The sequence below is a fragment of the Scatophagus argus genome, chromosome 14, assembly GCF_020382885.2.
Source record: "Scatophagus argus isolate fScaArg1 chromosome 14, fScaArg1.pri, whole genome shotgun sequence".
Lineage (NCBI taxonomy): Eukaryota > Metazoa > Chordata > Actinopteri > Scatophagidae > Scatophagus > Scatophagus argus.
Window position 1 is genome coordinate 11323212 of NC_058506.1, and position 26252 is coordinate 11349463.

The 26252-nt window shown below is 41.6% G+C and overlaps 5 protein-coding genes across 7 annotated transcripts; all 5 read right to left on the reverse strand.

Moving 5' to 3' along the window:
* Positions 1-333: 333 nt before the first annotated feature.
* Positions 334-2610, reverse strand: rpl23a (ribosomal protein L23a). Its single transcript, XM_046410108.1, has 5 exons — positions 2506-2610; positions 1372-1552; positions 959-1135; positions 624-693; positions 334-399 (listed from the first exon to the last, which is right to left on the reverse strand). Exons 1-5 carry the CDS (start codon positions 2573-2575, stop codon positions 385-387), a joined length of 513 nt encoding a protein of 170 aa, XP_046266064.1. The 5' UTR covers positions 2576-2610; the 3' UTR covers positions 334-384.
* A 952-nt stretch (positions 2611-3562) lies between these two features.
* ddx52 (DEAD (Asp-Glu-Ala-Asp) box polypeptide 52) lies at positions 3563-9267 on the reverse strand. The gene is made up of 15 exons (XM_046410601.1): positions 9101-9267; positions 8597-8834; positions 7851-7990; positions 7532-7717; positions 7300-7443; positions 6911-7022; positions 6752-6824; positions 5808-6011; positions 5630-5720; positions 5335-5457; positions 5086-5236; positions 4866-4941; positions 4513-4584; positions 4076-4381; positions 3563-3717 (listed from the first exon to the last, which is right to left on the reverse strand). The coding sequence occupies exons 1-15, from the start codon at positions 9242-9244 to the stop codon at positions 3681-3683; spliced, it is 2097 nt and encodes a 698-aa protein (XP_046266557.1). The 5' UTR covers positions 9245-9267; the 3' UTR covers positions 3563-3680.
* A 1252-nt stretch (positions 9268-10519) lies between these two features.
* Positions 10520-19235, reverse strand: heatr6 (HEAT repeat containing 6). Its single transcript, XM_046410600.1, has 20 exons — positions 18882-19235; positions 18137-18244; positions 17838-17978; positions 17641-17756; positions 17229-17343; positions 17031-17132; positions 16787-16951; positions 16456-16703; positions 16207-16381; positions 15921-16127; positions 15367-15466; positions 14885-15276; positions 14678-14800; positions 14445-14531; positions 13907-14041; positions 13689-13811; positions 13472-13596; positions 13079-13175; positions 12621-12825; positions 10520-12412 (listed from the first exon to the last, which is right to left on the reverse strand). Exons 1-20 carry the CDS (start codon positions 19203-19205, stop codon positions 11835-11837), a joined length of 3666 nt encoding a protein of 1221 aa, XP_046266556.1. The 5' UTR covers positions 19206-19235; the 3' UTR covers positions 10520-11834.
* Positions 19236-19873: 638 nt separating this feature from the next.
* On the reverse strand, positions 19874-22125 carry LOC124070596 (major histocompatibility complex class I-related gene protein-like). Of its 2 annotated transcripts, none has more exons than XM_046410602.1 (7): positions 21835-22125; positions 21321-21587; positions 20830-21108; positions 20436-20738; positions 20198-20305; positions 20074-20091; positions 19874-19990 (listed from the first exon to the last, which is right to left on the reverse strand). In XM_046410602.1, the coding sequence occupies exons 1-7, from the start codon at positions 21881-21883 to the stop codon at positions 19938-19940; spliced, it is 1077 nt and encodes a 358-aa protein (XP_046266558.1). In that variant the 5' UTR covers positions 21884-22125; the 3' UTR covers positions 19874-19937. The 2 variants fall into 2 exon arrangements, with proteins under 2 accessions (XP_046266558.1, XP_046266559.1); XM_046410603.1 differs by having other exon boundaries at positions 20198-20336.
* A 1841-nt stretch (positions 22126-23966) lies between these two features.
* Positions 23967-26092, reverse strand: dynll2b (dynein, light chain, LC8-type 2b). 2 transcript variants are annotated; one of them, XM_046410671.1, is made up of 3 exons: positions 25940-26092; positions 25058-25203; positions 23967-24961 (listed from the first exon to the last, which is right to left on the reverse strand). In XM_046410671.1, the coding sequence occupies exons 2-3, from the start codon at positions 25187-25189 to the stop codon at positions 24824-24826; spliced, it is 270 nt and encodes an 89-aa protein (XP_046266627.1). In that variant the 5' UTR covers positions 25190-25203; positions 25940-26092; the 3' UTR covers positions 23967-24823. The 2 variants fall into 2 exon arrangements, with proteins under 2 accessions (XP_046266627.1, XP_046266628.1); XM_046410672.1 differs by lacking the exon at positions 25940-26092 and adding an exon at positions 25703-25895.
* Positions 26093-26252: the final 160 nt, after the last annotated feature.

A 26252-nucleotide genomic window follows, 5' to 3' on the forward strand; every position in this document is an offset into this window, starting at 1 on the left:
GCCTATTGAATATTAGACCGGCTGAACAAAATTTTGTGAATTGTATATCCACATCTCCACTGCAGCTTTTGGATTTCACATAAAACCTTCACAAAGTTTATCTTCAGGTATCATCATGACCCTGTGTGCCAAGTCCTGCAGTGTAACAGCTTTAACAAACTGACAACACTGAAGTAGTTTGCACTTCGTTATTCTGTGAACGCATGAGCCATGTTAATAAAATTGGCACCAAACTTTGCTCCGTATCTGCCACTACAAGGAGATTTTTCAGTTTGATTGTGTACAGTTATTGGCAATAAAAGAAAAAAACAAAACATCACAAGGACACAATCATTTTTGGTTTATACAAATATTTATTCTTCCACAAGTCTTTCCTGCCACAGTTTAGATAATGCCAATCTGTAAAGAAGAAAAAAAACAAATTACACAATGTTCACCAACAGATTAAATACATCTGTATCGGCACTATCTGGCATCAGTGGTTCCTTTGAACGCATCACAAACATTCAGATCAAATAAAAGTTTACATCACTTGCACAGAATTGACAACTTCTGAAAGGAAATGTGGCCATTATATACAACCATAAGGTCATTTATACCCTGTTAAATGACTTAAGACTCACCTTGTTAGCAACATCCAACGCATCGTAATCTGGTGCAAGACGAACGTACGCCTTCTTCTCACCATCAGGCCTGAACATGTGTCAGAACAAAAACATCCAAGATGAATCAATGAAAAGAAGCTGATAAGTAAATCTATGCAGGTTTATATTACGAAAAAAAAAAGTTCAAATGACAGTAACACCACATGCAAAGGTTGGCAATCACCTACTGAAACTATCCAACAAAAACTACAAATACAAATGTGACTCTTGAGTCCCTATACAAGTTATGAACAATGTAATACAAAAAGTGTTTCATTCAGTTCAGTTTCCGACAGGAAAACATGGATTTCTACCTGATGAGAGTGTTGACTTTGGCGACGTCGATGTCATACAGCTTCTTGACAGCGTGTTTGATCTGGTGTTTGTTTGCCTTGACATCCACAATGAATACAAGTGTGTTGTTGTCCTCAATCTTTTTCATGGCAGACTCTGTTGTCAAGGGGAACTTGATGATGGCATAGTGATCCAACCTACAGAGCAGGAAGAGGAGAAAAAAAAAAATAAAGTTAGACCAAAACCCTGACATTTGCCTATCCATATGCATTTTCCTTACTGCTCTCCGCAACAAACATGGAAAAAATGTTTTAGCTGGGTACTAGTAGTTTATAATGCTGTAATCACACTTTTTCAGACTAAGATCACTTTAACCTTCATGTGCACTTTTAATGCCTGCCTTTGTCAGCATCAAACTGTCATTGTAACTCACTTGTTCCTGCGAGGAGCACTCTTACGAGGATACTTGGGCTGCCTGCGGAGACGGAGAGTTTTAGGGCGACGGAAGGTGGGAGAAGTCCTGATTTTCTTCTTCCTCTGGCTGTGTACGCCCTTGAGCACAGCCTTTTTGGCCTTCAGAGCCTTTGACTTGGCCTCAGTCTTGGCGGGGACAGCTAAGACAAAGAAATAGCATTTATTAAACTGTTGGTCAGTTATACATGTTTCTCCAGTTGGTATGACACAAGATGGTTTCTGAAACGTAGTAAAAAGCACCACCATCCTTTTCTATTTTCAATATACTTTACTAATATCGCAAGAGAAATACTCGACAGAAAAATGAGTCCTTAATTTATGCTTATGGCTGACCAAGGTTTATTATTCCTTATGTATGTGTACATAATTGGGGAAAAAGGCACATTTGCATTGACAACATCTTTGGTCCGGTGAAGCCACTGGTAACAACTCTAAACTTCAAACGGTTAATAATGAGATGCAGAGCCTGTGTGTGAGACAAATGACGGCTGGCAATCTATAGTCAAACACCAGTTTCTCAGTATATAATGAGAGGCTAATCTCAGCACCTCGTCACTTGACACGACTAGGACGAAAACGCTGAATACTGTCCAGGATTTTCCTGTACAGAACCACTAATATCCACAACTAATGAACAGTAATGCAACAAGAACATCAGTTGCCAACTTTCACGTGTAGCTAACGAAACGTTTCACACAGCAGCGACTTACAGCAAATGCGAGCAGTTGTCACAAAACAGACAATTCACAAACGTTATAATCACGGCGACTAAAACTTAACGTTCGTTAGACAAGTACATACTTGACTGTCTAAAAAGACATCGAGAGAGAGAGTAATGGCCGTAAATAGATAACATTTTAGTCCGCATAAAAAGCTACCATGCTAATATTAGCCTAGCATCACGTTCCGGCACAGTTACATGCTGGAGGTTCTGTGCGTTATCTACGTATTTAGGGAGTTTAGAGCAACATACGGACATTATTTAAACTACTGTCCGTTTATCTTTACAATTCGGGAACGTCTCCTAAAGCTCGATCACGATAATTCTGCAAACTCTACGAATTATTCATTCAAAATTACTAGATTAACAAACCTTCCTTCTTCACCTTCGGTGCCATGTTGAGAAAGGAAGACTGAGTGGGGTTTCCTGAGTTATAATGCATGGGCGAGATCTCACTGTGGATATATCGCGATAGTTAAGAAACGAGTTTTTTTTGGTGTTTTTAAAATAGATTCACACATAAACAATTAGTTAAACTGCATGTGCACAGTCAGGTTTCGAGTGAAAATTTTATGTTTAAGGTGGTGACCTTTTTTTCTTTTGAGGGTAAATACAATTTCATTTGTTTTTCTAAGCAAGGAGATTAAAAGATTATTTCTTTAATCTACAGATTTCACATTTTTGATTGGAAATTGCTCTGAACATCTTTTGCTATAACAGTTGGAATGTGGCACCACATTTCGTGATGATAGAACAGGCAGGTATTGAAAAGCTAAATTATGTGCTAGACTGGGTGCTGTATATGCACACAATGTGTTATTTTGGGTTTTGTTTACCAGTTAGCTTTCTGCACTTCAGATTCCCTGAAAAACTTTTTTTTAAAAACCCATTTAAATAAGTGAACCACCATGAGCTTTAAACTGGATTATATGGCATTACTATTATGAATACCATTAAAACTACTTCTTTCATAAAGATTTTGCTACTCACTTTTAGCTAGAACATGAGCATTTTATTTTTCCCACACCTTACTCACCACAATGCACCACTTTGCAATAAAGAAGAAAAAAAACCCAAATATATATACTTTTGGGACAAAACTAACTTCTATTAGGGAAAATATATCCTCTGATGAAGTCTGAATATTCAGAATAAATTACTAACCCTTAAGATACATTACTTATATTAAAAATAACTTAAAAATTGTTTCAGATCTTTATTCATGCACTTGGCTCTAGCTTATTAGTTAAACAAAATGATTCATTATAGCCTCCACTTTTCTTGAAGAATGTTAAAAATATTCTCCCAATTCCATTAAACTGCAGGTGAGAAAGTGTGACAAACAAAAACAAAATCACACTAATATATATATATATATATTAGTATAAATATATAAAACACACACCAAATATGAAAAACAGCATCAATATTTAAATAAAACTGTTTATTTTATATTCTGATAATACAAAGCACAACTGTAAATTTAGCAGTAAAAAAAAGGATCGTCGATTTTCATTCATCTTCATCAATCTGCTCGTCCCACTCCTCTAGTCTTCTTGTGGCTTATTTTTCTTCGCCTTTTTCCTGGTGGAGTCAGTAGGAAGGGAGACTAAATTAACAGTTGTTTTTTTTTTTTCACCTGCATCCCAAAAGATTGTCTGCATTTTTAACTCATTCCATACTGGCATGACAACAGATGATTTGTAATAGAAGATGGCAGTTATTTTTATGAAAGATGTGAGCATGTACAACTCCGAACCATCTGCTGGCTTTGTGTCCTTCATGGTAAACCCACGGAAACATGAAAATCTAATTTTACAGAAAGGTACCTGTCAGGTAAAAAGTCAGCTCTTATGGCAAACGGACAATTGTGGACATTAAATGGGTATATTAAATGTACAGGAAAGTCTATCCATTATAAGGACACACACACACTCCTTACTTTTTTAACTTGACTTCAGAAGAATTTGATCCTGTCTTCTGAGATGTTTTCTTCTGTTTTTCTGTTTCCCTTTTTTTCTGTATTTTATTTCTCTTCAGCCCCTGTCCTTGTGTTTTCTTTTTCACTTTCTGCTGCTGCACTTCTCTTTGAGATTCACTCTCTCCTTTCTTCTCTCCACCTGCAGCCTGCTTCCCTCCTTTCTGTCCTTTATTTGTTGCTTTTCCTTTCTTCTTCATTAAGAAGCGAGGAGTTGTGCAAATGGTGCTTCGGTTTGGAGGTTTCTTCTCAAATCTCCGCTTCACTTTGCTAAACACAGAACAAACACAGCTGGACTCTTACAACAGCATCACCAAAACACACTAGTCAAAAGAAATAAAAGAGTGAGATAATAACTAAGACAGTTATTGTGAAGCTTTATTATGATCATATGTTCTTACCTGTGTATCTTCTTGAAGCCGATCATGTAGTCGGGTACAGGGCAGCCAGCTTGTTTTATGACATTAGCGATGCTGTCAGAAAGAGAAATATATTCAGAAGAAAAAGTATAAATTTTAAGAAAAACTTAGATAGCTGAATTTCCATAGTTGAATGGAAAAGTAAAGAAAAAACAGCACACCTAGACACCTATAACATTTTAGTGACATTTCAAAAGGTCCTGAATGTTGTGCTCATTAACATAATTCAAAGCAGTATTGTTACATTTGTCCTGGTGCAAATTATTTGATGACTTGTCTACCTCATCTGACCTTCATATAACCAGTGTAGGAAGACAGTTTGTGATTTTATGTACCTGCGCAGCAGTGGTTTGTCATTTTCTGTGAAGAAGGTGATGGCCTTCCCCTGATGTCCAGCTCTACCAGTTCGACCTGAGGCACACAGAATGATTTAAGAGGGATCCAGTGAGCAGACAGGGAGGAACAGAGGAGAGATACAAGAAGCTACACTGGACAAACATAATGACATGAGCCCAACACAACACAAGAAATGATTGGTCATACATAAATACTTACCAATTCGGTGGATGTACTCGACAGCGCTGGTGGGGAAGTCATAGTTCAGCACGAGGTTGACCCCCTTGAAGTCGATTCCTCTGGCGAGCAGAGCCGTGCAGATCAATACCCAAATCTTACCGGAGCGAAAACTGCTCACTACGTTGTCCCTCTGACACAGAAAAGCCACAGAGAAGGAGAAGGAGGATAAATGCAAGGCTGCACTGCAGAAAGGGATCATAATACAGCATACTGTGTGTTAGTGTGTACCTGCTGTTGTGTGCGGTCTGCGTGGATCACGTCTACATTGATGCCTTCATAAACCAACTCGTGGAAAAGCTCCCGTGCTCGCTCTATGGACTGCACAAACACCAGCATAGGAGGCAGGAAACCCTGAAAGTGGCAAGAAGGACATCTCTTCATCTCTTTGTATTCACTTCCGCCTTTAATAGTCACAGTTTAGCTGCAAAACTCATGACTGTGGGATGATCTAGTTCAGAAACAAATTAATAGAAATGAATATTCTTTGCAAGCCTGAAAAACAGCTTCGCTGGAGTGTCCTTACTTTTTTGATGATCTCCCTCATGGCTAACAGTTTGCCATTTTCTGTCCCAACAAACAGCAGCTCCTGTTCCACAGTCTCAACTGCTGTATTTCTGAAAAGAAAAATAAATTCATTTATGTTATGCGAGAAAAAGATTACAAATCCAACAAAGTAAAAAGTCATACAGGTAGATTATTACCTGTGCCCAATGTTGACAGACACCAGGTTGTCGAGGTTCAGACGGCACCACTGCTCCACATCAGACGTGCAGGTGGCGCTGAAGAACGCCCTGCGCACCTTCGGACCAGAACAGGCCAAAAAAATTGTGGCGAGTTGCTCCCTGAAGCCCATCTTACCATCCTCAAACAGCTTATCGGACTCATCGACAACCAGCCACTCCACACTGAACAGAAGACAACAAACAATCTCACAATTTTTTTTAACAGTGGAGATATCAAACAAGAGAGAGGGTTATGACATGCAACAAAAAGTCCCCCGAGTTCATAATAAAGAGACAAATAATAAAAAGCAATACATATTTTTATAGTCTGCTGTTCCAGGCTTTCCACGTGTCCTCTCTGGATTTAAAAGCAGAGCTAACAAACCGAGGGGCAGTTACACACCGAATAAATAAGGATGAAGACTCTCTGATTCCTGACAGCGGTGATACTTTTACACTCAGAGTAACATGAATCAACTTTGACAGCAGAAACAGATGACACTGACACTGCTTTTTATGTGCATCACATGTAATAAAATAAAACTAATCACCAATCACAATCACAAAATAATTTCCCCACTTATTTATAGCCCCGTTTCTACACCATCTTATTCTATTCTATTCTATGAGAAAACTGCTGTTAACAAAGCCAGCTGATAATGACTTGTGATACTGGTCATCAGGGATCACTGATATTTGGCTCAGTGAAGCTGATAGCCCACATAGAGACGGCCTGGGCAGAAACAATGCATTTCCAATGTTTTATGAGGATGTAGATGCATTCAGTATTATTTGTAAGACCTCAAGGATTGACACGATGAGTTTTGGTGACTGAATATGAATGAGAACATAACTTGTTTGTTTACAAGACACCTAACTTTAAGAAAAGAAAACCAACTTCAGAGAGCAACAGATTCAGTTACCTGCTGAGGTCGAGAGCTGGAGGATCCTGCTTGAGAAGGAAGATGAGTCTGTTTGGAGTACTGACGAGTATATCTGCCCAGAGAAACACAGGAGGTAAAGAGGGAGGTAAAGGCGATTCTAACTAATTGATTTCTGTGGAGAAATTTCCCATGTCTTACCATATTTTTTGTTTGACTTTGGTCCATATTTCTTGGCCGCCAAAGAGGCTTTGTCTATGATGTGAACTCTAAATCCTACTCCCTCTGACAGACGGAGCAGCTCTCTGTAGGTCTTAGCACAATACAACATCACTGACTCAAATGTGTTCAAAATACATAAGTGTGTGAGATCATTTCACAAAAATAACTCAAGTATGGAGGATTTTGATTGCATCTGCAGAAACATGGTGGTGAAACATGTAAGAGTACCTTTCTGTACATATACAGTATATTTGATAGTGCTCGATAAAGTCATGTCATCAGGTCTTCTTCTTGAATATCAATAAATGAGATGTACTTCATGATATGACAATGGAAAACTAAACTGGAATTGACTTTTGTATGGATACCTGGCTGGCCAGCTCTCTGGTTGGGGAGATGATCACAGCTCTGAAGCCCTGGTTGGCCGGCTGCTGCAGGTGGGCGAGCAGCGGGAGACAGAAAGCCAGAGTCTTTCCTGATCCTGTGGGAGCACAGGCCAGAAGCTCCCGACCCTGATCCACAAACCAGACACATGGAAATCCTCACAAACCCACCATCTGTACACTGCTTATCGACGACTGAATGTGTGACTGTACTCACATGCATCATGAGCGGTATGGCCTGCATCTGTATCGGCGTCGGGGAGCTCAGCCCGGCGTCTTTGAGGTTCTGGAGGACACGAGGGTTGAGACAATACTCGGACTGGAGCTCCTCAAAGGTGCACACGGGGTCAGGTACATCACAGCCGTGCACGTTGATACGGTGTTGAGAGCGAATACGATTCACCTGAAGTCAAATAAAATCAGAGGTACTTTACTTTAACATTACAGCAGCAACATAATTCTTCCATTTATCATAATCACATAAAATCCCTTTAACCACTTTTTATTTCTGCTGTGAGTTGTGTCTCTTTGAGGACCTTTTCCTGATGAAGATGTTTCAGCCTCTTCAGAGAGAATTTCTCCTTCCCATCGCTCTGCAGGTTTTCGAAGTCTCTGTCCAGTGAGGAGGTCCAGGTGATGCCATTTCCCCCCGTGTCTTTCAGCGACCCGACACCAGCTTCAGTCAGACAGAAGACAGTAAACAACAGTGAGTCTCCGACATGGAGAGCTCCATCACATTCAATCACAAGCCATCACTGTGATGTGAACTTTTGCATTTTAAACACTGTTTAAAATATCTGCACTTTAGCTACTTCAGTAAAGACACTGATCTATGCTCATGTTATGATCCATCTGCTGACCATATGCACTGTTTACCTCACCTACTTGCACTACTTCCATTCTGTACTACCTCCAGAACCATATTTATTTTACTTATGTGAAACCTCTTTACTTACATGGCAATAAAGACAATTCTGATTCTGCTTTTGCTTAACAAACAACAAAACAGAAGCCTTTTATTTTGATCCATTTAAATCAGCTATTTTCCTGTCTGTCCACATCACAGAAATGTTGTCACTGACATGTATTTTCTGTTGTCAACTTGCAGACTCAGAAGTGATACAAAGCTGACACTTATTCCATCCTTGAACTGTACATGTATCATACAACTCAATGGACAATGAATGAATACGAACATCTGTAAACTTCAAAACACCTGAAGATGACCACAGTCTGCCGTCAGTCAGTTGTTAATGCAGCAAACACACACATCATCATTTACCTTCCACCTGGCTGTTTTTCGTCTTTTTCTTTTTCTTCCTCACGCCTCTCTCCACATCCTTTGGCTTCCTTTTGCCACTTTCACTTCCCACCTCATATCCCTCTCCATCCTCCTCCTCCTCCTCCTCCTCCTCCGGGCCTTTAGAGCTGCTCTGGGCTCCATTGGTTGGTCCTGTGCCAAAGTAATCGATCGCAGTGAAACGATCTGAGGACGCGTCCACTCCTTGAGTCCTGACACACTGGAAAATGAGACAGGAATGCTGTCACTTTCAGTGTATAAAACTTGCGTGACACATTGTCTAGCCTCTCATTAAATTAAGTGCGCCATTAACGTACTCAACATCCCTAACATGTAAAAGAAACAATCCGAAAACATTCGAACATTGCAGCACACTTAACGCTAGCTTAACTCGGAGGTAGCCCGAAAGACATTAGACTGCGGCTCATGCTGCCATCAACCACTACTTTCCTCTGGCGTATCATCGGCTACATATGCTTAATTCACCTTAAACCGAGCGGCATCTTGACCAAACCTCTTCAGGTCAAACTTAGCTCCCGAACCGAGTTTCCGAAACAACTCGAAGGCGTCCATTCCTGCTGCAGCGTGGTCTGTCCGTACGCAGGCATCAGTAATCAACATCCGGATCATCCATCAGCAGTTCTCCTCCTCTCTGAACACTGGTGCCCCCTGCTGGTTTACTTTAACACCCCCTGTATGTTAAAATAAATGTAACATTAAAACCGTACCTTGTGCAGCTGTTTCATTCATTTTAAATCACACAGAATAGGGACACCAGTCACGTGTTCAAAGTGTAAATGTAATGTAATATGATATGATGATGTCTACATATATGTGCATAATGGGTGCCAATTAAGAACTCATCCCTTAAAATATATTTTAGAGCTGAGTTAGTTCATCACCTGTGTCTTTCACTTCCTTCTTACAACATCAGATTGTTGTGTGAACGCTCCTGGTAGAAACACATTGGTGTTTAATAGGCATCCACTTCAGATTTTGGTTCCAAGAACTGCTTTGATATCCAGGACCACAACACTGTTGCTCACTTGGTAATGCAGCCTTTCAAAAAATTGAACTTTGTTCACTTGGGTGTTTAAATACCGTATCCACTTTATACTGTTCAACACTGATCTGACTTCTGTTGTTACTGATAACAGGATGTTTTTTTGCAAAATAGAAATACTTTATTGCTTCTAAACTATAATGCTTTGGTAAGAGTTAAAACTTGAACCTGATCACATTGTGTAGTTCATCTAGACAAGTAAATGCACCTCAAATATCAAAGTGGTACTTACAGATGATGGGTTAATGATTGAATCCCCTTCATTATTTACTGTTATTTCCCTTTTCTTTTTTTTTTAAAGAGAGTATGACTAATATATTTCAATTTCTTTGATACCACATAATCTTTACTTCCAGACTCTTGTTCTTTGCACACACAGTACTGTTTCACATCTAAGGTCAAATTCTGGAAGACAGCATGTTGTAAAACAGAGCAGATTAATGATTTCTCTGACATAAACACATACTGTGTTTACACTCGTGTTGAGCAACTTTGGAAATCACTGTTTATTTTTGCACGGATGTCCGGTCTGCATCATCATTTCTATAGTCACATGGACAAATGTAGTGTAGTCCATAATCTGATTCATGGCTTGGAAATGCTGTTGGAAGAAATATGACAGAATTCAGACACCTTATACCTGTATCAGCTGTAAAGATGTCTGTCTTCTCTTGAATCTGATTTGACAAAAAGTGCACTAGCGCTAAGAATCTCTGGTAAAAGTTGAAGAACTGTCTACCATAAATGAAATGTACTTAACTGGTTTAACCCCGCCAGTAACTGTAGTTGCCAAAGTGCATGATTCTCATTTTCCACTTCTAAATAAATGTATAAATGTTATGCATGTTTTAAATAACATTGTTAAGTGACTAGACAACAACAAAAATAATTTTTTTGTCAAAGGATGTTTTGAGGTCCCGATCCACCTTCTTTGAGGTTATGGCAAAAACAAACCCTCCCAACATAAGGACATTTTCAAAGAATGTTTCTACTTCATCGTGAAAATCTCCAGCATCACCGAAACAACAAAAATATTACATCAGATGTAAACTTTTTCATTTCATTTGTCCAAGCCACAACCATAATTACCTGTGGGCAAATGCCTTGACAGTAATAATCTGAAAAGTCTAATACACCGTCAGCGGGGCGGCACCCCGGCTGGAATTAATCCAGAGATGTTACCCCTTTTCTGAGGTACGAAGTGACTTTCCAGAGTGTTACACACCATACTGTCCAAGCAGCTATTTCAATTAGCTGCTAGCAAATACACAAGAACAAGGAGATGTAAAACTTTAAATTACTAATATTAGATAAGTTAAAGACTAATGTTTAGTAACAGTTAATTTTTTGATAAGTTGTTAGCTAAAAGTTTACTGCTAGTGTTTGGTAGCTAATGTTAGGGCTGACGGTGCTGCTTTGTGTGGCAGACCAGAAAGATTGAATGATGTCAAATGCAGGGGAGGACAAGTTAAATACTATCATCCGTGAGATGCAGCGTTGGAACTGTTCAGCAAAATAAGAAATATTCCAAATTACATAACTTCCACAAAATGGCCACGAGAGGTGACCCACTAATGTTTTACATAGACATAAACAAGGAGAGAAAAAAAACTTGCTGTGGTTTTCACTTGTGTCATAAATATTTATGTTGTATAAATAAGGCTGCAGTCTTTTAAATGGTTCAAAGAACTTCCTGTTTGAAAGATTTCACAAGCATTTCTCTGTGTCTTTTTGTGTATTATACAGTATATTTTTTGTAACTTTGACAGGAATAGACATGAAATTACCTATCTATACTAATTCACCAAATAGTGGTTTCACGATGTTACTATTTAGAGTAGTAATGAGTTAACATTTTATTATTATAGGGGAGATACAAGGCACGTGCCCACAGGCAACTATAGCTGCCACTCATTCAAAAAACATTTTCTGGAAAAGAGTGCACAAAATAGAGAAAACAGATGTTTGTATGGGACCCAATTAACATTACATAAAACCACTGAGAAAAATGTAGACACATATGGGTTAAGATTATCTTTGCCCTCAGTTAAGTTAGTTTGTGGTTGGACATCTCTCTTCTGATCTGTCCAACCTAAGAGACCAGTCCTTCTCAGGCAGTTTTCTGAAACCCAGCGCTGCAGCTGGAAAGGAGATTCTTCATGACTCTTCACACATCTTAAGTAAATCTTCCAGGAAATGAATCACCACCTCTTTACCTCTTTCCTCCTCTGCATATCCCTCTCCTTCAGCCTTCACCCCCTTCAGTCTGATCAGGGTCTGCTGCACACCCCCAACTCTCTGCTGAGGGGTGAAACTGTCCCCCCCTGCGTCTTTCTCTCCCTGTTCCCCATCTCCTCCTCCTCCCTCCTCTGCTCTGATATATTTGATCAAATGCTCTTTGATGGCCCTCCCTTCCTCCGAGGCCAGCGATCCTCCGAGGGCTGGCATGTCCTGTGACTGGCTGACACTGAGCAGGTGTAGGAGAGCGTGTGAGAGCGTGTGTCGCAGGCTGGCACTGTAGCGGTACTCTAAGAAGTCGTTTGTGTCTTCGCTGTTCTCCAGCGCCGTGGCGAGAGAACGCCACACACAGCTGAACCGCTTCGTGTCTCCATAGCAGCCACGGTGGCTGGGGACCGCCAGTGCAGCAGCAGACTTGATTCGTACCTTGAAGTTCTTGCAGGAAGTGACAACATGGCAGAGGGAGGAGAATGCGTCAGACGACCATGGCGCTGAGTCTGACAGGAAGACAGAAAAAAGGAAAAGGAACAGTTCAAGATTTTTTAAAAACACTTGTTTCCAAATGTTTCTACCCTTTATGCTAAGCTAGCCATCTTTTAGCCTTATTTAATGAATAGATGGGAATGGTGTCCGTCTTCCTCTCTAATTTTTAGCAAGCGTATTCCTTAAACATAACACACAAACATCTTGGGTAATAACACTTACCGAGCGACAGGGCGGGGTTTCTGAAAGCATTTCCCAACGCATAACAGGCATTCCATCGGACCTTCATTGTGGCATCTGATTGGACAGTTTTAACCAGAGCACGGACTGCATCTTCCAGCGGGCGTTGGAACGCAGACCGGCTCAGCTGACTCTGACGCAGGAAATGAAGCAGATTCCCGAGTGCTCGTACTGCGTTGGACTTTACCTGGAGGGGCGGCCAAAGGGAGGAAGTGAGCTCAGAGCGATGAGAGCCAATCGAAAAGAGAAGACACTCTTCATTCATGCATGTTACACACTCTCATAGATTCGGAGGTTTCCTCTTTGCCAGAAAAGCTTTTTTTGTGCCCCAAACACATCTATTCTGAAATTATTTTGAAACCTCATTACAAAACAAAATCTGTCAAGAGATAACAAATCCGAATGCTTGCTCTTGTGTGTTAAAGTGCGCTTGCTCTCACCTTGTCTTTGTCGGCAGATGCTCGGGTTGCGGCCTGCAACATTTTCAGCAGCAGCATGTCTGATAACTCTTCTTGGAAGTCCACACCTACACTCTCCCTGATAAAGAGACATGAGATAGACAGAAACATAATCAATCTCTAAACAGAAGGGATCTTGGAGAATACCTCTGCCATACATCTCTGCTCATGTGACCTCCGCTGGTCTCTGTAGTCAGTTAGGAGAGACCTGCATACAACTAAATCCTACTCATTGAAAGCCCAAAATAATTTATGTATCCCGCCCGTGATTCAGTTAAATCAGTCAGTCTTCATCCAGATCAGTAAGATAAATGATGATGTATTCATTTTGTTTCTAAAGCATTCAACTAGCACTTTGTAGCCACGTTTTCTTACATATTAACAATAAGTGTGTCTGTGAGGTTGCCCAGGGACCAGGCAGCCTTGGCACGAACATTTGGAGATCGATCATCCAGAGCAGCGAGGATGGTGTTGGCTGTGTCTGCCACGAACATCACATCCTGAAGAGAAAGAGAAAGTAAGGGGAAAAAAAACCCACAACATGTATAAATAATGCTCGTGCCTCAGAAACATGCTGCTCAGATGGCCGTACCTCTCTCAGGCAAGGAAACAGTATGTAGACTCCCAAAGCCCTGACCGCTGCTGTCTTCACCAAGTAGTTTTCACTGTAGGTCAGCCCCAGCAGCACGGTTATGCACATCAGCTGGGTCTTGTCCTTGAGAACAACACTGCAAGTCACACGTACAGCTCCACAAACCTCACTATTAAATGAGTGGAAACAGACAGCATCCGGTCAAAAGGGGAACTCACAGGCAGCTGTGCAAACGCCTGCGGCAGGATGGAGGACAGCGTGTCGCAGGCGCTCGTCTGCAGCGTGGGATGTTGTTCATTCTGCAGCGCTGCGTTCAGAGGACCACTCAAGACTTCTGACCAAAACAGCACCACCTACAAAACGCCCATGTATGAAATGAAAACACCTTAATATACTTTTTAAGATTTTTATATTTTCCTGGACTTAAAAAATAGCATTTAGAACTTTCTAATCACACATTTGATATATGGACATTAACCAACATTTTTTGAGGATATGCAATCTGTTTGAAAAAGGAGAAGAAAAACAACTGGAGCGTCTCCACTGCCTACAATAAAGGTATTGGCCAATATAATTTGGAGATGATAGAAAGATTAACTTGCTAATATAATATAATCTTCTAAGATAATCTCCACTTGCCCCTAGCTGTGGGTCTGCCCCATTAGCACCTTTGAACACTATAACATTCAAATGAAAAGGGAAAACAGAACCTAATGCAAATAAGAAACAACCTCTTAACAAATAGTTTGTACTTACTTGGCTCATGGGGACCCTCGAGCTCTCGGGCACATTATTCTCTGCTCTGTACTGCTGGATTATTCCCATCCCTAACTCCTCTAGTAACTAAATAAAAGAAGATGACATACTAGATCTCAGTGCACAGATTGTGACCCTTTAATATTTGTTAGCTGTTGTCATTTCATGCACAGACTCAACTTTAACAACATCAGAGCAGAGAAGATGGAGAAAGAGAGAAGGGAAGGCGTTACCTTTGTGCCGTGCAGTTGTATGGAGGGGTCTGTCTCCCCAAGGCAGCGGGCGCTCACCTGCCCAATGTCACACAGACATGCTTGGACTAGAGAGAAGTAGCCACGGACCAGATGGGACATGACCTGAAACACAAAGGACACATTTTAAAAAAAACACCTTCAGAAACGTCTCTTTTATCACTTTCTTTCCCACCAATCATCTCTCACCTGTAGAGCTTCAAGTCGGACAGGAGGGGGCTCAAAAGCAGGACCTCCTCCTGTTCCCGCCCCCTCGCTGTCTGATTGGTCCTCTCTGGGCTGAGTCACCAGCGACACACACAGATGTAGCAGCCACGGCGGGGAGTTGCCCTCTTCCGCCGGCGTGCGGGGAACACGGGGGGATTGTGTAGATGAACTCCTCTGGGAGGGCGTGACTGGCGTGCGAGAGGGCGAGGACACTCCGTCTCTTTGCCTCCAGCTGAGAGCCGAATCCTGCTGCAAGAATGACTCTGTGCTGCTGCCCTCCGGCTGTCGGAGGAGGAGCTGCACCTCAGGGAGAGGAGCCTGAGTCGTCACCAAAGCCCCATAAAGTGTCAGGACTGACACGCGAACATTCACATCTGAAGACGGAGGGCAGTTGGATTAAAAAAAACATGTTTGACTGAAGCTACCTCTTAAATCCCTATGCAGTGCATTGCTGTAATACAGACCTCTGTGGCGCACATAGGGGCGTATCTGCTTCCAGAGAGGGCTGAGGAGACCAGGTCTGAGACGGTGGTAGGGTGCGTTCGCCACCAGGTAGGCCAGACACTAAATATGAAACAATGAGGTGGCTTGTCATGAAATTTGCCCCAGATATTCATCATACCCAAATGATTTACCCTATTGAAGGCAACTCAGCACCTCCAGAAGGTCAAAATTCACAAAACTGTGGATATTCATAACACACAGATGACAAATCATAATGATTTAGGTCACTGTCTGAAGTTTCTTATAAGTGTAAAGAATCTAAAACATAATAAAAACAAAGTTGTCAAATGTTTAATCCATCAAAGTGCCACTTGGCACTTGTAGATGCCCATTAATTGCATGAGTTCATGTTTGGGAGACAAGAGCGATCACACTTCAAATTACACAGGATGGCAGAAATCAATTTAATCATTCTTGTAAGCTGTTGTCTATGTTCAGACACTGGAGGCTGAGGACAGAGAGAACAATAAGGTATCCCACCTTATTATTATTATATTCCACCATGTACATGTACCTTTATGACCTGTGTGAGCGTCTGAGGGGAGGTCTCAGCAAGCAGAGCCAGACTCAGAGCGCGGTGCAGTTCTCTGACAGCAGTGGCCAGCAAAAAGGAGAAAGGGGTGTAAGATGTTCGAGGAGACGCCGTGTCTTCAGCCACAGCCAGGAACTGACGGGAGCCATCCAGCATGGCTGACAACACCTGAAGCGCACACGCACGCACCTGCAGGGAGACAGAGGAGATACATGCCACAGCCGCAGACACAAAGGAGAACTGTGGCACAAATGAGGGTGTGTTGTACCTTTGGTGAGGGGTCCTTCAATATGATTGTGAACAGAGTGAGAGGCGGTGGTCCCCCAATAGGAGAGTCAGGGATGAAGGAGGACCAGTACCCATACAGAGTCCTCTTCTCTACACCTTTCACCACTGCGAGCAGACAGTGAAGCGCTCCTTGACGCACACGACCGTGGTAAAGCCTGACAGAGGAAAAAGTAAGCTTGTAGTAATGCAAAAAAAGAAATTGCAGTCACGTGGATAAACATGGACATACCTCAGTTTGCTCTGTGCATTCCCTTCAGAGTCAGAAAACTCTGAGTCAGAACTGGTCCTCTTCCAGGAGGGGTACAGAGACAGGGCAGAGGGTTTAGACAAGCACTCTCCCTCCCTTCTGCATCCTTCTTTTGCCACTCCCTTCTGAAGAGCAGGCACAGCCTCTCGGTCATCTTCCTCTCCATCAATCCCTCTGCTCTCCTCAGTGATGGTCTTCTTCCCCTTTCCTCTGGATTTCCTCTTCTTATTCTGAGGGGAAATATTAAAAACATTTAAACCACAAATTTATGGTTCTTCATACATATGCCAGTAACGAAGACGGCTTGTCTTACCCCTGAGGTTTTTCCAGGCACACCGGGGTCCTTAGGTGGTTCAGAGGGTTTTTGCGGCTCAGCGAATTTTGGTGCATTGACACCCTCGTACTGAGGAAGAGGTGCTGGGTAAAGCACAGCCGGCCACTCGACAGTAACACCTGGAGTTCCCTGAAACATGAGCCTCTGAAAAAAAAAACATGCACAATATTAACTTTTATGTAATAGTTGGGCAGAATAAAGAAAATTATTTACAATTTTGTACCTTAAGTGAGGCCAGTACAGACCCAAGCTCCTCCCCTCCGCCAAATTTCCACTTCCCGCCTGAGAGACAACACTGAAGCCCTTTCAGTGCAGCCTGGATCATCTGCAACCAAGACACATGGAAGGGCATGAGTCAAAAATCAAGACATGTATTTTCCTCCTCTAAAACATTCACTCGCAACACACTCTTAATCCGTACCATGCAGTAGAAGAGCTCATCAGTGTTGGGAGGTTTGAGTGACTGTAGTGTTTTCAGGAAGACATTGAAACATACGCTTCTACATTCATCATCCAAAGGCGGCTGACCGGGGATCCTGGAGACAAACAAGCCACATGACCACAGAAACAATCACGACCAAGAACTTACACGCTGAGGCTGTGAACACAACACTGATTTGTGACTGCTTTAAGTACCAAGAAGCAGCATTTACCTTAAAATAAAGAAAGAAAGAAAAAACTACTTAAATTAATATATTCTGGACATAATTCTTGAAGCTGCACCAAAGAGAAACCACTTACAATGAGGCAACTGTCTTAAATATCTGACAGCCAAATCTGAGTATTTTTCCCATATACTTCAATACTTTCAACACTTCTCTTATAAAGCCCACCTGAGACAGATGTTGGCCATGCAGGTAAGAGCAACACGGCGTAACTCCATATTTGGCTGGGATGGAGAACTATACAGCAGTAAGACACCGTCTTCACCCAGCAAGCCACTGAGGTGCTACAAAAAAAGAAAAATCTCAATATTCAACAGTTAGCATATACCACATTTCATGGTCACAAAGCTTATGCAGATACCTACCTGCTGGCACTGGGGTCCATTCCCATACACTACTGTGGAGAGCGCCAGGAGGACATCCGAGTGTGTCCACGTACTGCATACTTTGAGTGCACTGGTGGTGTAGTTCATCAACACAACCAACGTCTGCTCGTCCATTATTACCTTTAACATCGGTGAGAGCAGATAGTAAGAAAAAAACAGGACATTAGCTTGACTCAGAAGATACAGCACATTTTCATATCCAGTTATGGTCAGTACATGAGTATATTTATACTACATGTATAGTATAAATTCTACAATTACTTAAGGAAAAGTGTTACCTTCAGCTGATTGAGTAGATGATGTACAAGCTGGCAGAGTTTGATGACTAAATGCTCTTGACTCAGCGGCACAAGACGACTGGCATGTTTCAGCAGACTGCACACATCCTGAGACAGGAACATAAGAGGCTCAGTCCCACCATGAGTGTCTTTTACAGCAACAAAATAATCCTGGATATCCCAAAGAATATTTAGGTGTTGTTGAGACCACAGCAAAACTCATTTGTTTTAACTGTAGTGTTGCTAAATGGTTGAAACGAGTGAAGTTTTGGCTGTCTGCTGCAATTATGTTGTGGGAGGTGGTGGTGGTGGGAGTACACAAACGGACTACAAACCAGCAAACACACCACGGCCAAGACAGCGAAGATCACTGGGGGTTTCTTCCTCTCTCAGCCAATCTGGTCCTGAACCAATGAGTTTATCATTGGCGTAATTCATACTCACTGTCATACTGATATCACCTTATATTACATATACAGTATTATTATGCACCGGTTATACTGTTTCATTTTTCTGAAACGCAAACTAAACATTGAAAGTCATTTCTGTCAATATAGTTAATTGTTGCATCGCTCATTTTATTCTACTCTATACTATTTTCCTTTTTTGTTTTGTTGTCAGATTCATATTTATTTCATTTATCTCCTTGTTAAGACTTGTTTGGGTCCAGTTTCCTCTTGTCAACATTGTCAGTACGGAGCTTTTTTTAAACACAAAGGTCACAACCAAAGCGAGTATGTGTTACCTCCGGTCGGATGTTGATGCTGGGCTCGAAGGTTCTGTTGTAGTTCTCGGACAGGAGCTGGTCAAATAGCAGGTTGAGCTCCTCCCTGAGCTGCCCTGAGTCCGCTCGCAGGGCTCTGAGCTTCGTAGCGCAACGGGAAAACTGTTTCTCGGCGTCTGACGGCGAGCCGAGCCGCCAACCATCCATCCCGAGCGGAGTGAACGGGGCGGCCTCGGCGGACAGAGCTGTCGCGGGGAATACGGGGACATCACTACCGCTCATAAAGGCTGGCGTTGACAACCCTGTTTGAGCCGCCATATTTTTGGACTCGGAAGTGCTTTGCATGTTTGGTTGTTCTCGTTCTTCATTTCTAGCTCGAGATCCAAATGTCAGGCTCATCACTGCCCCCTACAGTATGAACTAGACATAAACGCTAAGATCCGCAACATTACCAAGTCTCCATCAGAAACAGATGAATAAACATTGAAGCAATATTAACATGTCAAAAAAAAAGAAAGAAAGAAAAAAACACCATTACAAGAGAAGTCTTGCATTCAAACTGAAGTACATAGCTTTAAATTAAGCATCAAATGATCATTTTCAGAACTATTTTTCATCTGTACTGGGCTTTAATATTTGATGAGGTTGAGGTTCCTTTGGTCAGTAGGTGATCATACTGAAAAGGAAACCTTGTGAAAATGCTTCAAAATTTTTGCTGTCAAATATTCAACCAGTGAAAAGTCTATAAATCAGTCAAACTAAACTATTAAAGCAGGAAGAAGATCTGTACAGCATGGAAAAGACATGTAACATGTTCAATCATGTCTTCTGAAAGAGTGGGAAGCACAGACAAAAGCCAGCTGAAGTTAACACGTCTCATCAGAGTGTCATCTATATGGCCATTTAGTCAAATCAGTGTTTAGTGTTAATCATGACCAGAGACAGTAGATCATGTAACTGAATTACATGAATTTGATATCTGAAGACTCAAAACCCCAGACTAGAAAATGTTGTGGTTTTTAAATCCGTTTATTTAACAGGCGGAGCAGAGAAGGGATCATAGTACCTGCCCTGTGGTCAGTTAAGAGCTGTATCTTTGACTGAAGTTTCAGAGAATGAAGGATCTGAAGCTACACAAGAAAAACAAAGTGTCAGTAGTTGAATTTAAAACTATTTACATATAAAAGAGAGGGTAAGATGGCACAGTACTTACAGTTTGCAGATGTGAACCCTGAAACACAGAAGAGACATTAAATCATTTGCCATGGTTTATGGTTTTAATTTAATTATTATTTAGAAATGGCTTCATGATGAGTAAAAACATCTTTGTTCCTTGCCATTGTTGTTTCTTTTCCAGATGAAGATTCCTGCGGTGAAGAGTGCCAGGAGGAGCAGTCCTACAACAGGACCAATGACAAGACCAGCAGCAAACCCAGAGGGAGCGACTGGAACCGAAACAAAAATGCTTTTTAGGATCTAAAAATTAGAAAAGCAACATCTTCAGAGTGTTCACAGCTTATAATTCATTTTTGTTTGATGTGCACATCCAGTGTTAAATCAGGGTCCCAGTCTTACCCCAGTTGGTTCTGATCACCACTTTGTCCAGTCTGGTGACAATGTTGTCCTCCACACCAGATAGGTGAAACACACAGTCGTACCTCCGCCAGTCTTCAAGTGTGACCCCTGATATATTCAGCTCAACAGTCATCTGGAAGGTCCCGTCGTGGTTAGCGAGAATCTCTCCGTGGTCCACTCCCTCGTGATGCTCCTCTCCATCTTTTGTCCAGAACATCATTGCTCTGTCAGGGTAGAAACCTGTAGCATGGCAGCTGACTGGAGAGGAGGGACTCTTTTGGAGAAGAGATACCGATGGAAGCACTGAACGGAGAGACAGAGAGATTACAAAGGGCAAAAGAATGTACCGGTAAATATTGTGCCCATTTCACTACTTCAGGTTGATTGACTATACCTACTTTCTGTAGAAAGCTCTTCAAATATTCTACATACTTCTTCAGCCTTTCAGGGCAAATCTGTGCGTTGTACAACCTTTTTGCTTCAATGTAAATGATGTCTCTGTTCCACTTGTGTTTGGTGATGACAGCTTGAGGTTTTGCAGCAACCCACGTCATTGTCTTTGAGTCTAGAGCTATGAAATCTTCTCCATTATAACCAAACTGGTTAAAAGCATTAACCTCTCCAGTCTCCTCATCCCACTCACAGCCGTGTATCCTCTGGAAAATGTGAACACCTGAGAGAGAGAACGAGTAAATCAGACTGATTAGCTCATCTGTCTTTTCTAAATCAGAGTCACAAGTTGCTGCAACCAGTCTTGACATGTTTGTACATCTAGCCTTATGGTGTCCAGAGTTCCTAGTGAACGTGATACATACTAATTGACAGGAAATTAAATGCCAAGTGTTTTTAGTCAGTTTTAACTTGGGCATCAGTAATTTTTTTTACCTCCAGTTTTATTCAGTTGTTGCTTTAACATAACAATGTGGGCTCTGTAGATGGGCTGGTAGCGTATACACTCCTGTGCGTAGTATTCAAAGTGTTCAGGATAATCTTCTGTTAATTTTCTAGTCCAGTCATGTCTGGGTTCTGGTCTCCTTCCTTTGCTGTCACAGTAACCCCCCTGAATGTCATCAACTGTCGAAAAAGCCATAAACTCTGGGAAGTTTTGGAGTCCAGACGATCCACTGAGGAAATACTTCAGGTAGTGCTTCACTGGGGGACAAACATGCTTTCAGGTTTCTGAATGAGAATTTCACATTCGCCAGTAATTTGTACATTAACAGTGAAACAAATGACAACAAATGATAACATTATACTGTTATTAGAACATCAGGCAGCTGCTGCTAGTATAAAAACCAGCAACGTATGAATCAGTTAGGTTTTAGCAGAGAAATGTACTCAACATGTGTTGATATATGTTGTACATATAAATATTTATATATTTCAGACGTGAACCTACCAGCAAGTGCATCCTGACTTAGGAGCAGCAACAAAATAAAGCCCTTCATTTTGTTTTTTCAAACGAAGATTTAAAAATGACTGAAACTTTTGTCTAAATCTTGTTTTGGCTTGAAAGAAACTGAAACCGAAACTAAACTCAGAGTCTGCCAAGTCTGTGAAGAATGTGGCTCTGTTATAAATAAAATACAAATAATTACAAATAAAATAATCCATCCATCCATCCATTTTCTATACCGCTTATCCGTCAGGGTCGAGGGGCAAATAAAATAATACAAATGACAAATAAAACTCTTCACCTGGGGTCCATTTCCTGTTTCAACGCAGGAGTTCACTAGTTCTGTCGGCTCTGAGCCATCATCAATGGAGCCCCGATTCCCTGATTCACCACGGAGGTCGGAGGGGAAAGAAAGCGCTCAACATACAGTATTTTTCACCACTGGAGCTGGAAATCTTGATGGAGGCGTACGGTGAATATTAGCGTATATTCAGGAAAAAAATATAGAGAAAATGCATGGGGAAAAATAAAATCACTGCTCGAGTCAGTGCGTAAGTTTTGTGTTTAATCAATATTGCATGTAAAAAAAATGGTATTGACCCTCTGGTCATGTAGGTGCAACCCAGGGGGTGAAAAACGGAATTGGAGGCAGTTGAAAATGAAATATAAAAATATGATTCAATCAGGTGAGGCGGACACATAACATGTCTGGTTGTATCTCGCTTTGGTATCATTTGACATGTCAAATTACTTACATGTATTTAAGTGATTTAATACTTTACAACTCTTTCATCCCCGTATGATGTTTTCACACATTCTGTTCCCTGTAATGTTTCATTAATTAATGTGGTGAAGTTAACATTTGACTCCTGCCTGGCCAACAGAAAGAGGGTAGAGGCCCCTAAAACGGGTGGAGGACCTGCACCACCACCTCTAACAGGCAGAGGAGATGGCCCTTGGTCAAACTAGCTGAAGGCCAGTGGCTGAGGGAATCCCAGGGGGCAGCTCATCTGAGCCAGTCACCCCCCAGGACACAAGTGCCTTCATAACATGTAAGACGTCCACACCTCTATATTGTTTCTTTATGAAGCCTCTTTTGGAGACAGGATGTTTGTTCTTGAATCCAATAGACTCTGATTGACGTCTCCACCTGTTGGAGCCTCATGTAGCCCAACTCCAGCCTGTTGTAAGTAACTCAACACACCAAAACTCATAACCAATGGTATAAAGTTCACAGAATAAAACGCTTGTCTTCAAAGGATAATGAACATGAAGACACTGTGTCTGCTGTCACTGAAAGGCCTACAGGGGTATCATATTAGGTCAGCTTTACATGTACATGTGACATTTTTTGCATGGATTTATATTGACATTGACAGCTGACATTGTTATCCTTTTTCAACAGAGCGTAACTGGACAGCATGAAGAGGGTCCATCAAATCCTCCAGCGCAAATGAACACAGTGAGAGTTTCTGTACATGTAGAACAATACGACTTAATGTCATTCTTATTTAAGGAGTTATACAGAATCCATCTCCTTAAACAGACTGAAAAAACAGATAAGGAAATGGTATACTTGGACCGCCAGATCCAAAAGGCAGATCTGAAATACTTAAATACAAGTTAGAGGTGGGTGTGCGGTCACAGGTAAATTTAATTTGTTGTTGGAATATGAAAAACTAACAGAAAAATGTTCTCTTTGTCTCTCTCTGACTGTAGGATATAAGGAAGACAAAATAAATTTCACAGCGAGGCACACCTTTCTGACAGCTCTGCAAACAGTTGCCTTACTATTACTACTACTACTACTTACTAGAGCAACACAAAGTATTTGTTCAGAGGTGAGTGTATGGCCACGGTGGGCAATGTGAGTGATGAGAGGACGAATGAAGTTGTGAATGTGTTGCAGTGACTGTGACGAAAGACGATAACGTCCCAGTGGACATAAAATAAAGGAATTACTACCCACCTGTTGAAACTTTAAACCTTTCAGCTTTACATTTTGTGCAGAATAATATTAAGTAGCATATAAATACTTGATTGAAATGATACAATAACTGTAATACGTTTCAAGACCGTTTCCCCTAATGACAATCAACACAACAACTTTACGATTAACTTCAAAAGGGCTCATGTTGAGTAGTTGAGTTTTAATTTTCTCAGCTTTTATTTAGTGGGCACAAGCACAGACACGGACATGTCGTCTGCCTACATCTGGAAAATCTTATTCTACAATAAGTAACAAACCTGGAGATAACACAAAAGAACAAAAGCACAGTGGTGGTAGTGGTTCACAATATTACAATCAGAACAGGCAGGAGACACACACACGCACGCCAAACACATTTTTGAACAAATTTACTGTCCGAGTTTTGTGCTGAACATGTCGAAAATATCACAATACTGTACACAAAATTACATTTCAGAGGTATACAACAGTAACACTAAATATTCACAACAGAATTGGAAACAGCGATGTTCAAGCATGTACAAAACCTTTCAAGTCTCTTTCGCAGGTGATTTCTCTTTATTAAATGTAAGCAACAGTCTTGGCATTTTTTATTCAATCTTAGTCAACACTGAAAATTAAAGGCATTTCAACAAAAACTGTCTGTTGCTCATCTTAACTGCATGAAAATAAGTTATTCTACAACATACCCATAATATTAAACAATGTAAAAGGTATGTGCGTCAATGCACGGCAAAAACAATATGCATTAATTATGAGGCATAGAGGAGTCTGTCAGGTGTGCAAATGGTGACTGACAGCTGACATGAGGACTGGCATTCTCTCTGGACGGCACGTCACGGGCAAAGACGTGAATCGAGCGCCGTCCACCGATGGTGGTCATGCTGTAGGTGGCAAACAGACTGAAGCGAGCAGGAAACCAGGAGGTAAGCATGTCTGCAGAAAGGTGGCAACGAATGTACAGCGTGACACAAAGTATTAAGGGCTGAATTAAAAGTAGTTTTAGGAGGGCGTGTTTGGCATTCAGCCCGACTTGAAGAGCAGAATGGCAACTTGGCCCAGGTAGAAGTAGATGAAATGCTTCGTCTCGTGTGTCACGTAGCTGCCGAAGTTCCTCCCAACAATGCAGTGCCACGTGGGGTTGTACTTTTTGTCAAACTCCTGCAGGGGACACGATAATCAGCATATGATAGATTAAGAAACATGTTTTGATAAACGTCACGTGGGTCTATTCATTTAACATTGATCTAATTGTACCTTTTTGACATAGGCTGCAATATCCTTCTCAATGTTGTATTTTTCCATGGCCTGCATGGCACAGTCCACTGCATCCTGCTGCATTTCATCAGACATGTCTGCGTTCTTTATCACTGCCTTCTTGTCAGACATGTTGGCGTTTTTAACTGCACGGGAGAAAAGAAAAGTCGTCAGTTCCACTTCCATGACTGCAACACCACTGCCATCATTGGCTTATGGAAAGAGTCACTGGCTGTAGTCATGAGTACATATTAGCATAAGAATTTCCCTTCAGGGATAAATAAAGGAATTCTGATTCTGATATTAGCATATGTTTTTAAATTATATCATCTGGATGAGTCTGAGGAACAACCTTAACCCCCCCCCTTCCTGCCCAATCAGATGTACACTGACATGCAGCTCTTCTGGAACACACTTGGAGCAGCCATACTCAGCACTGTGGGTTTGTCAGGACAGACAAAATGCTTGTGAGTATCACATGAAGCAGTCAAAGAAGGTTGCCGACATGGCCACCATAACTCAGCAACATTGCTGAAAAAGGTGCACCTGCCCAGAGCTGCTGACGGCATTACAACTTTGGTTTACTGCTGCAGGTGAACTTCACCATTTCTGCGCATAAAACAACAACAACAACTAGTTACTCACACTCGCCCCACTGGCACCCAACTCATTCAACTTGTCAGCTTTAAAAAGAAAAAAAAAGAAGATGCAAAGTAGCTTTCTCACAGGACAAATACGAGAGGCACAAGCGAGATTAGCATGCAAGCGAACAGAAGCCTCTGTAAGTTATTCCCCTCACTTCAGCCGTACAGCTCGTATCAGCATCAAACATGAACACTGAACACTGTCTCTCTCACACACACACACGGCATTGACTCTGACCGTCTCTCTGCGAAGTTATGATGTTAAGCGGCGTCCGTCACGGCCAGCTCCACAGTTTATCGTTCATTTATGAAAGGAAAAGCGTGCGCCTCCGCCCCGCCTTCCACATCACATCCGCCGTGTGATTGGCTGGACGGAAGCCTCCACCCTGGTGACGGCGTTTTTCACTTGCGGACAAGAGCCTGCATCTTATTTCCACCCAGAATGCACCGTTTTCACCCCACCTTCCATCAGAGGGAGTGATCGATCCAGGTGATCAGGCTGATCGATGCTATTGATCCGCATAACTTTAGAGAACTTGCAACGAATGGAG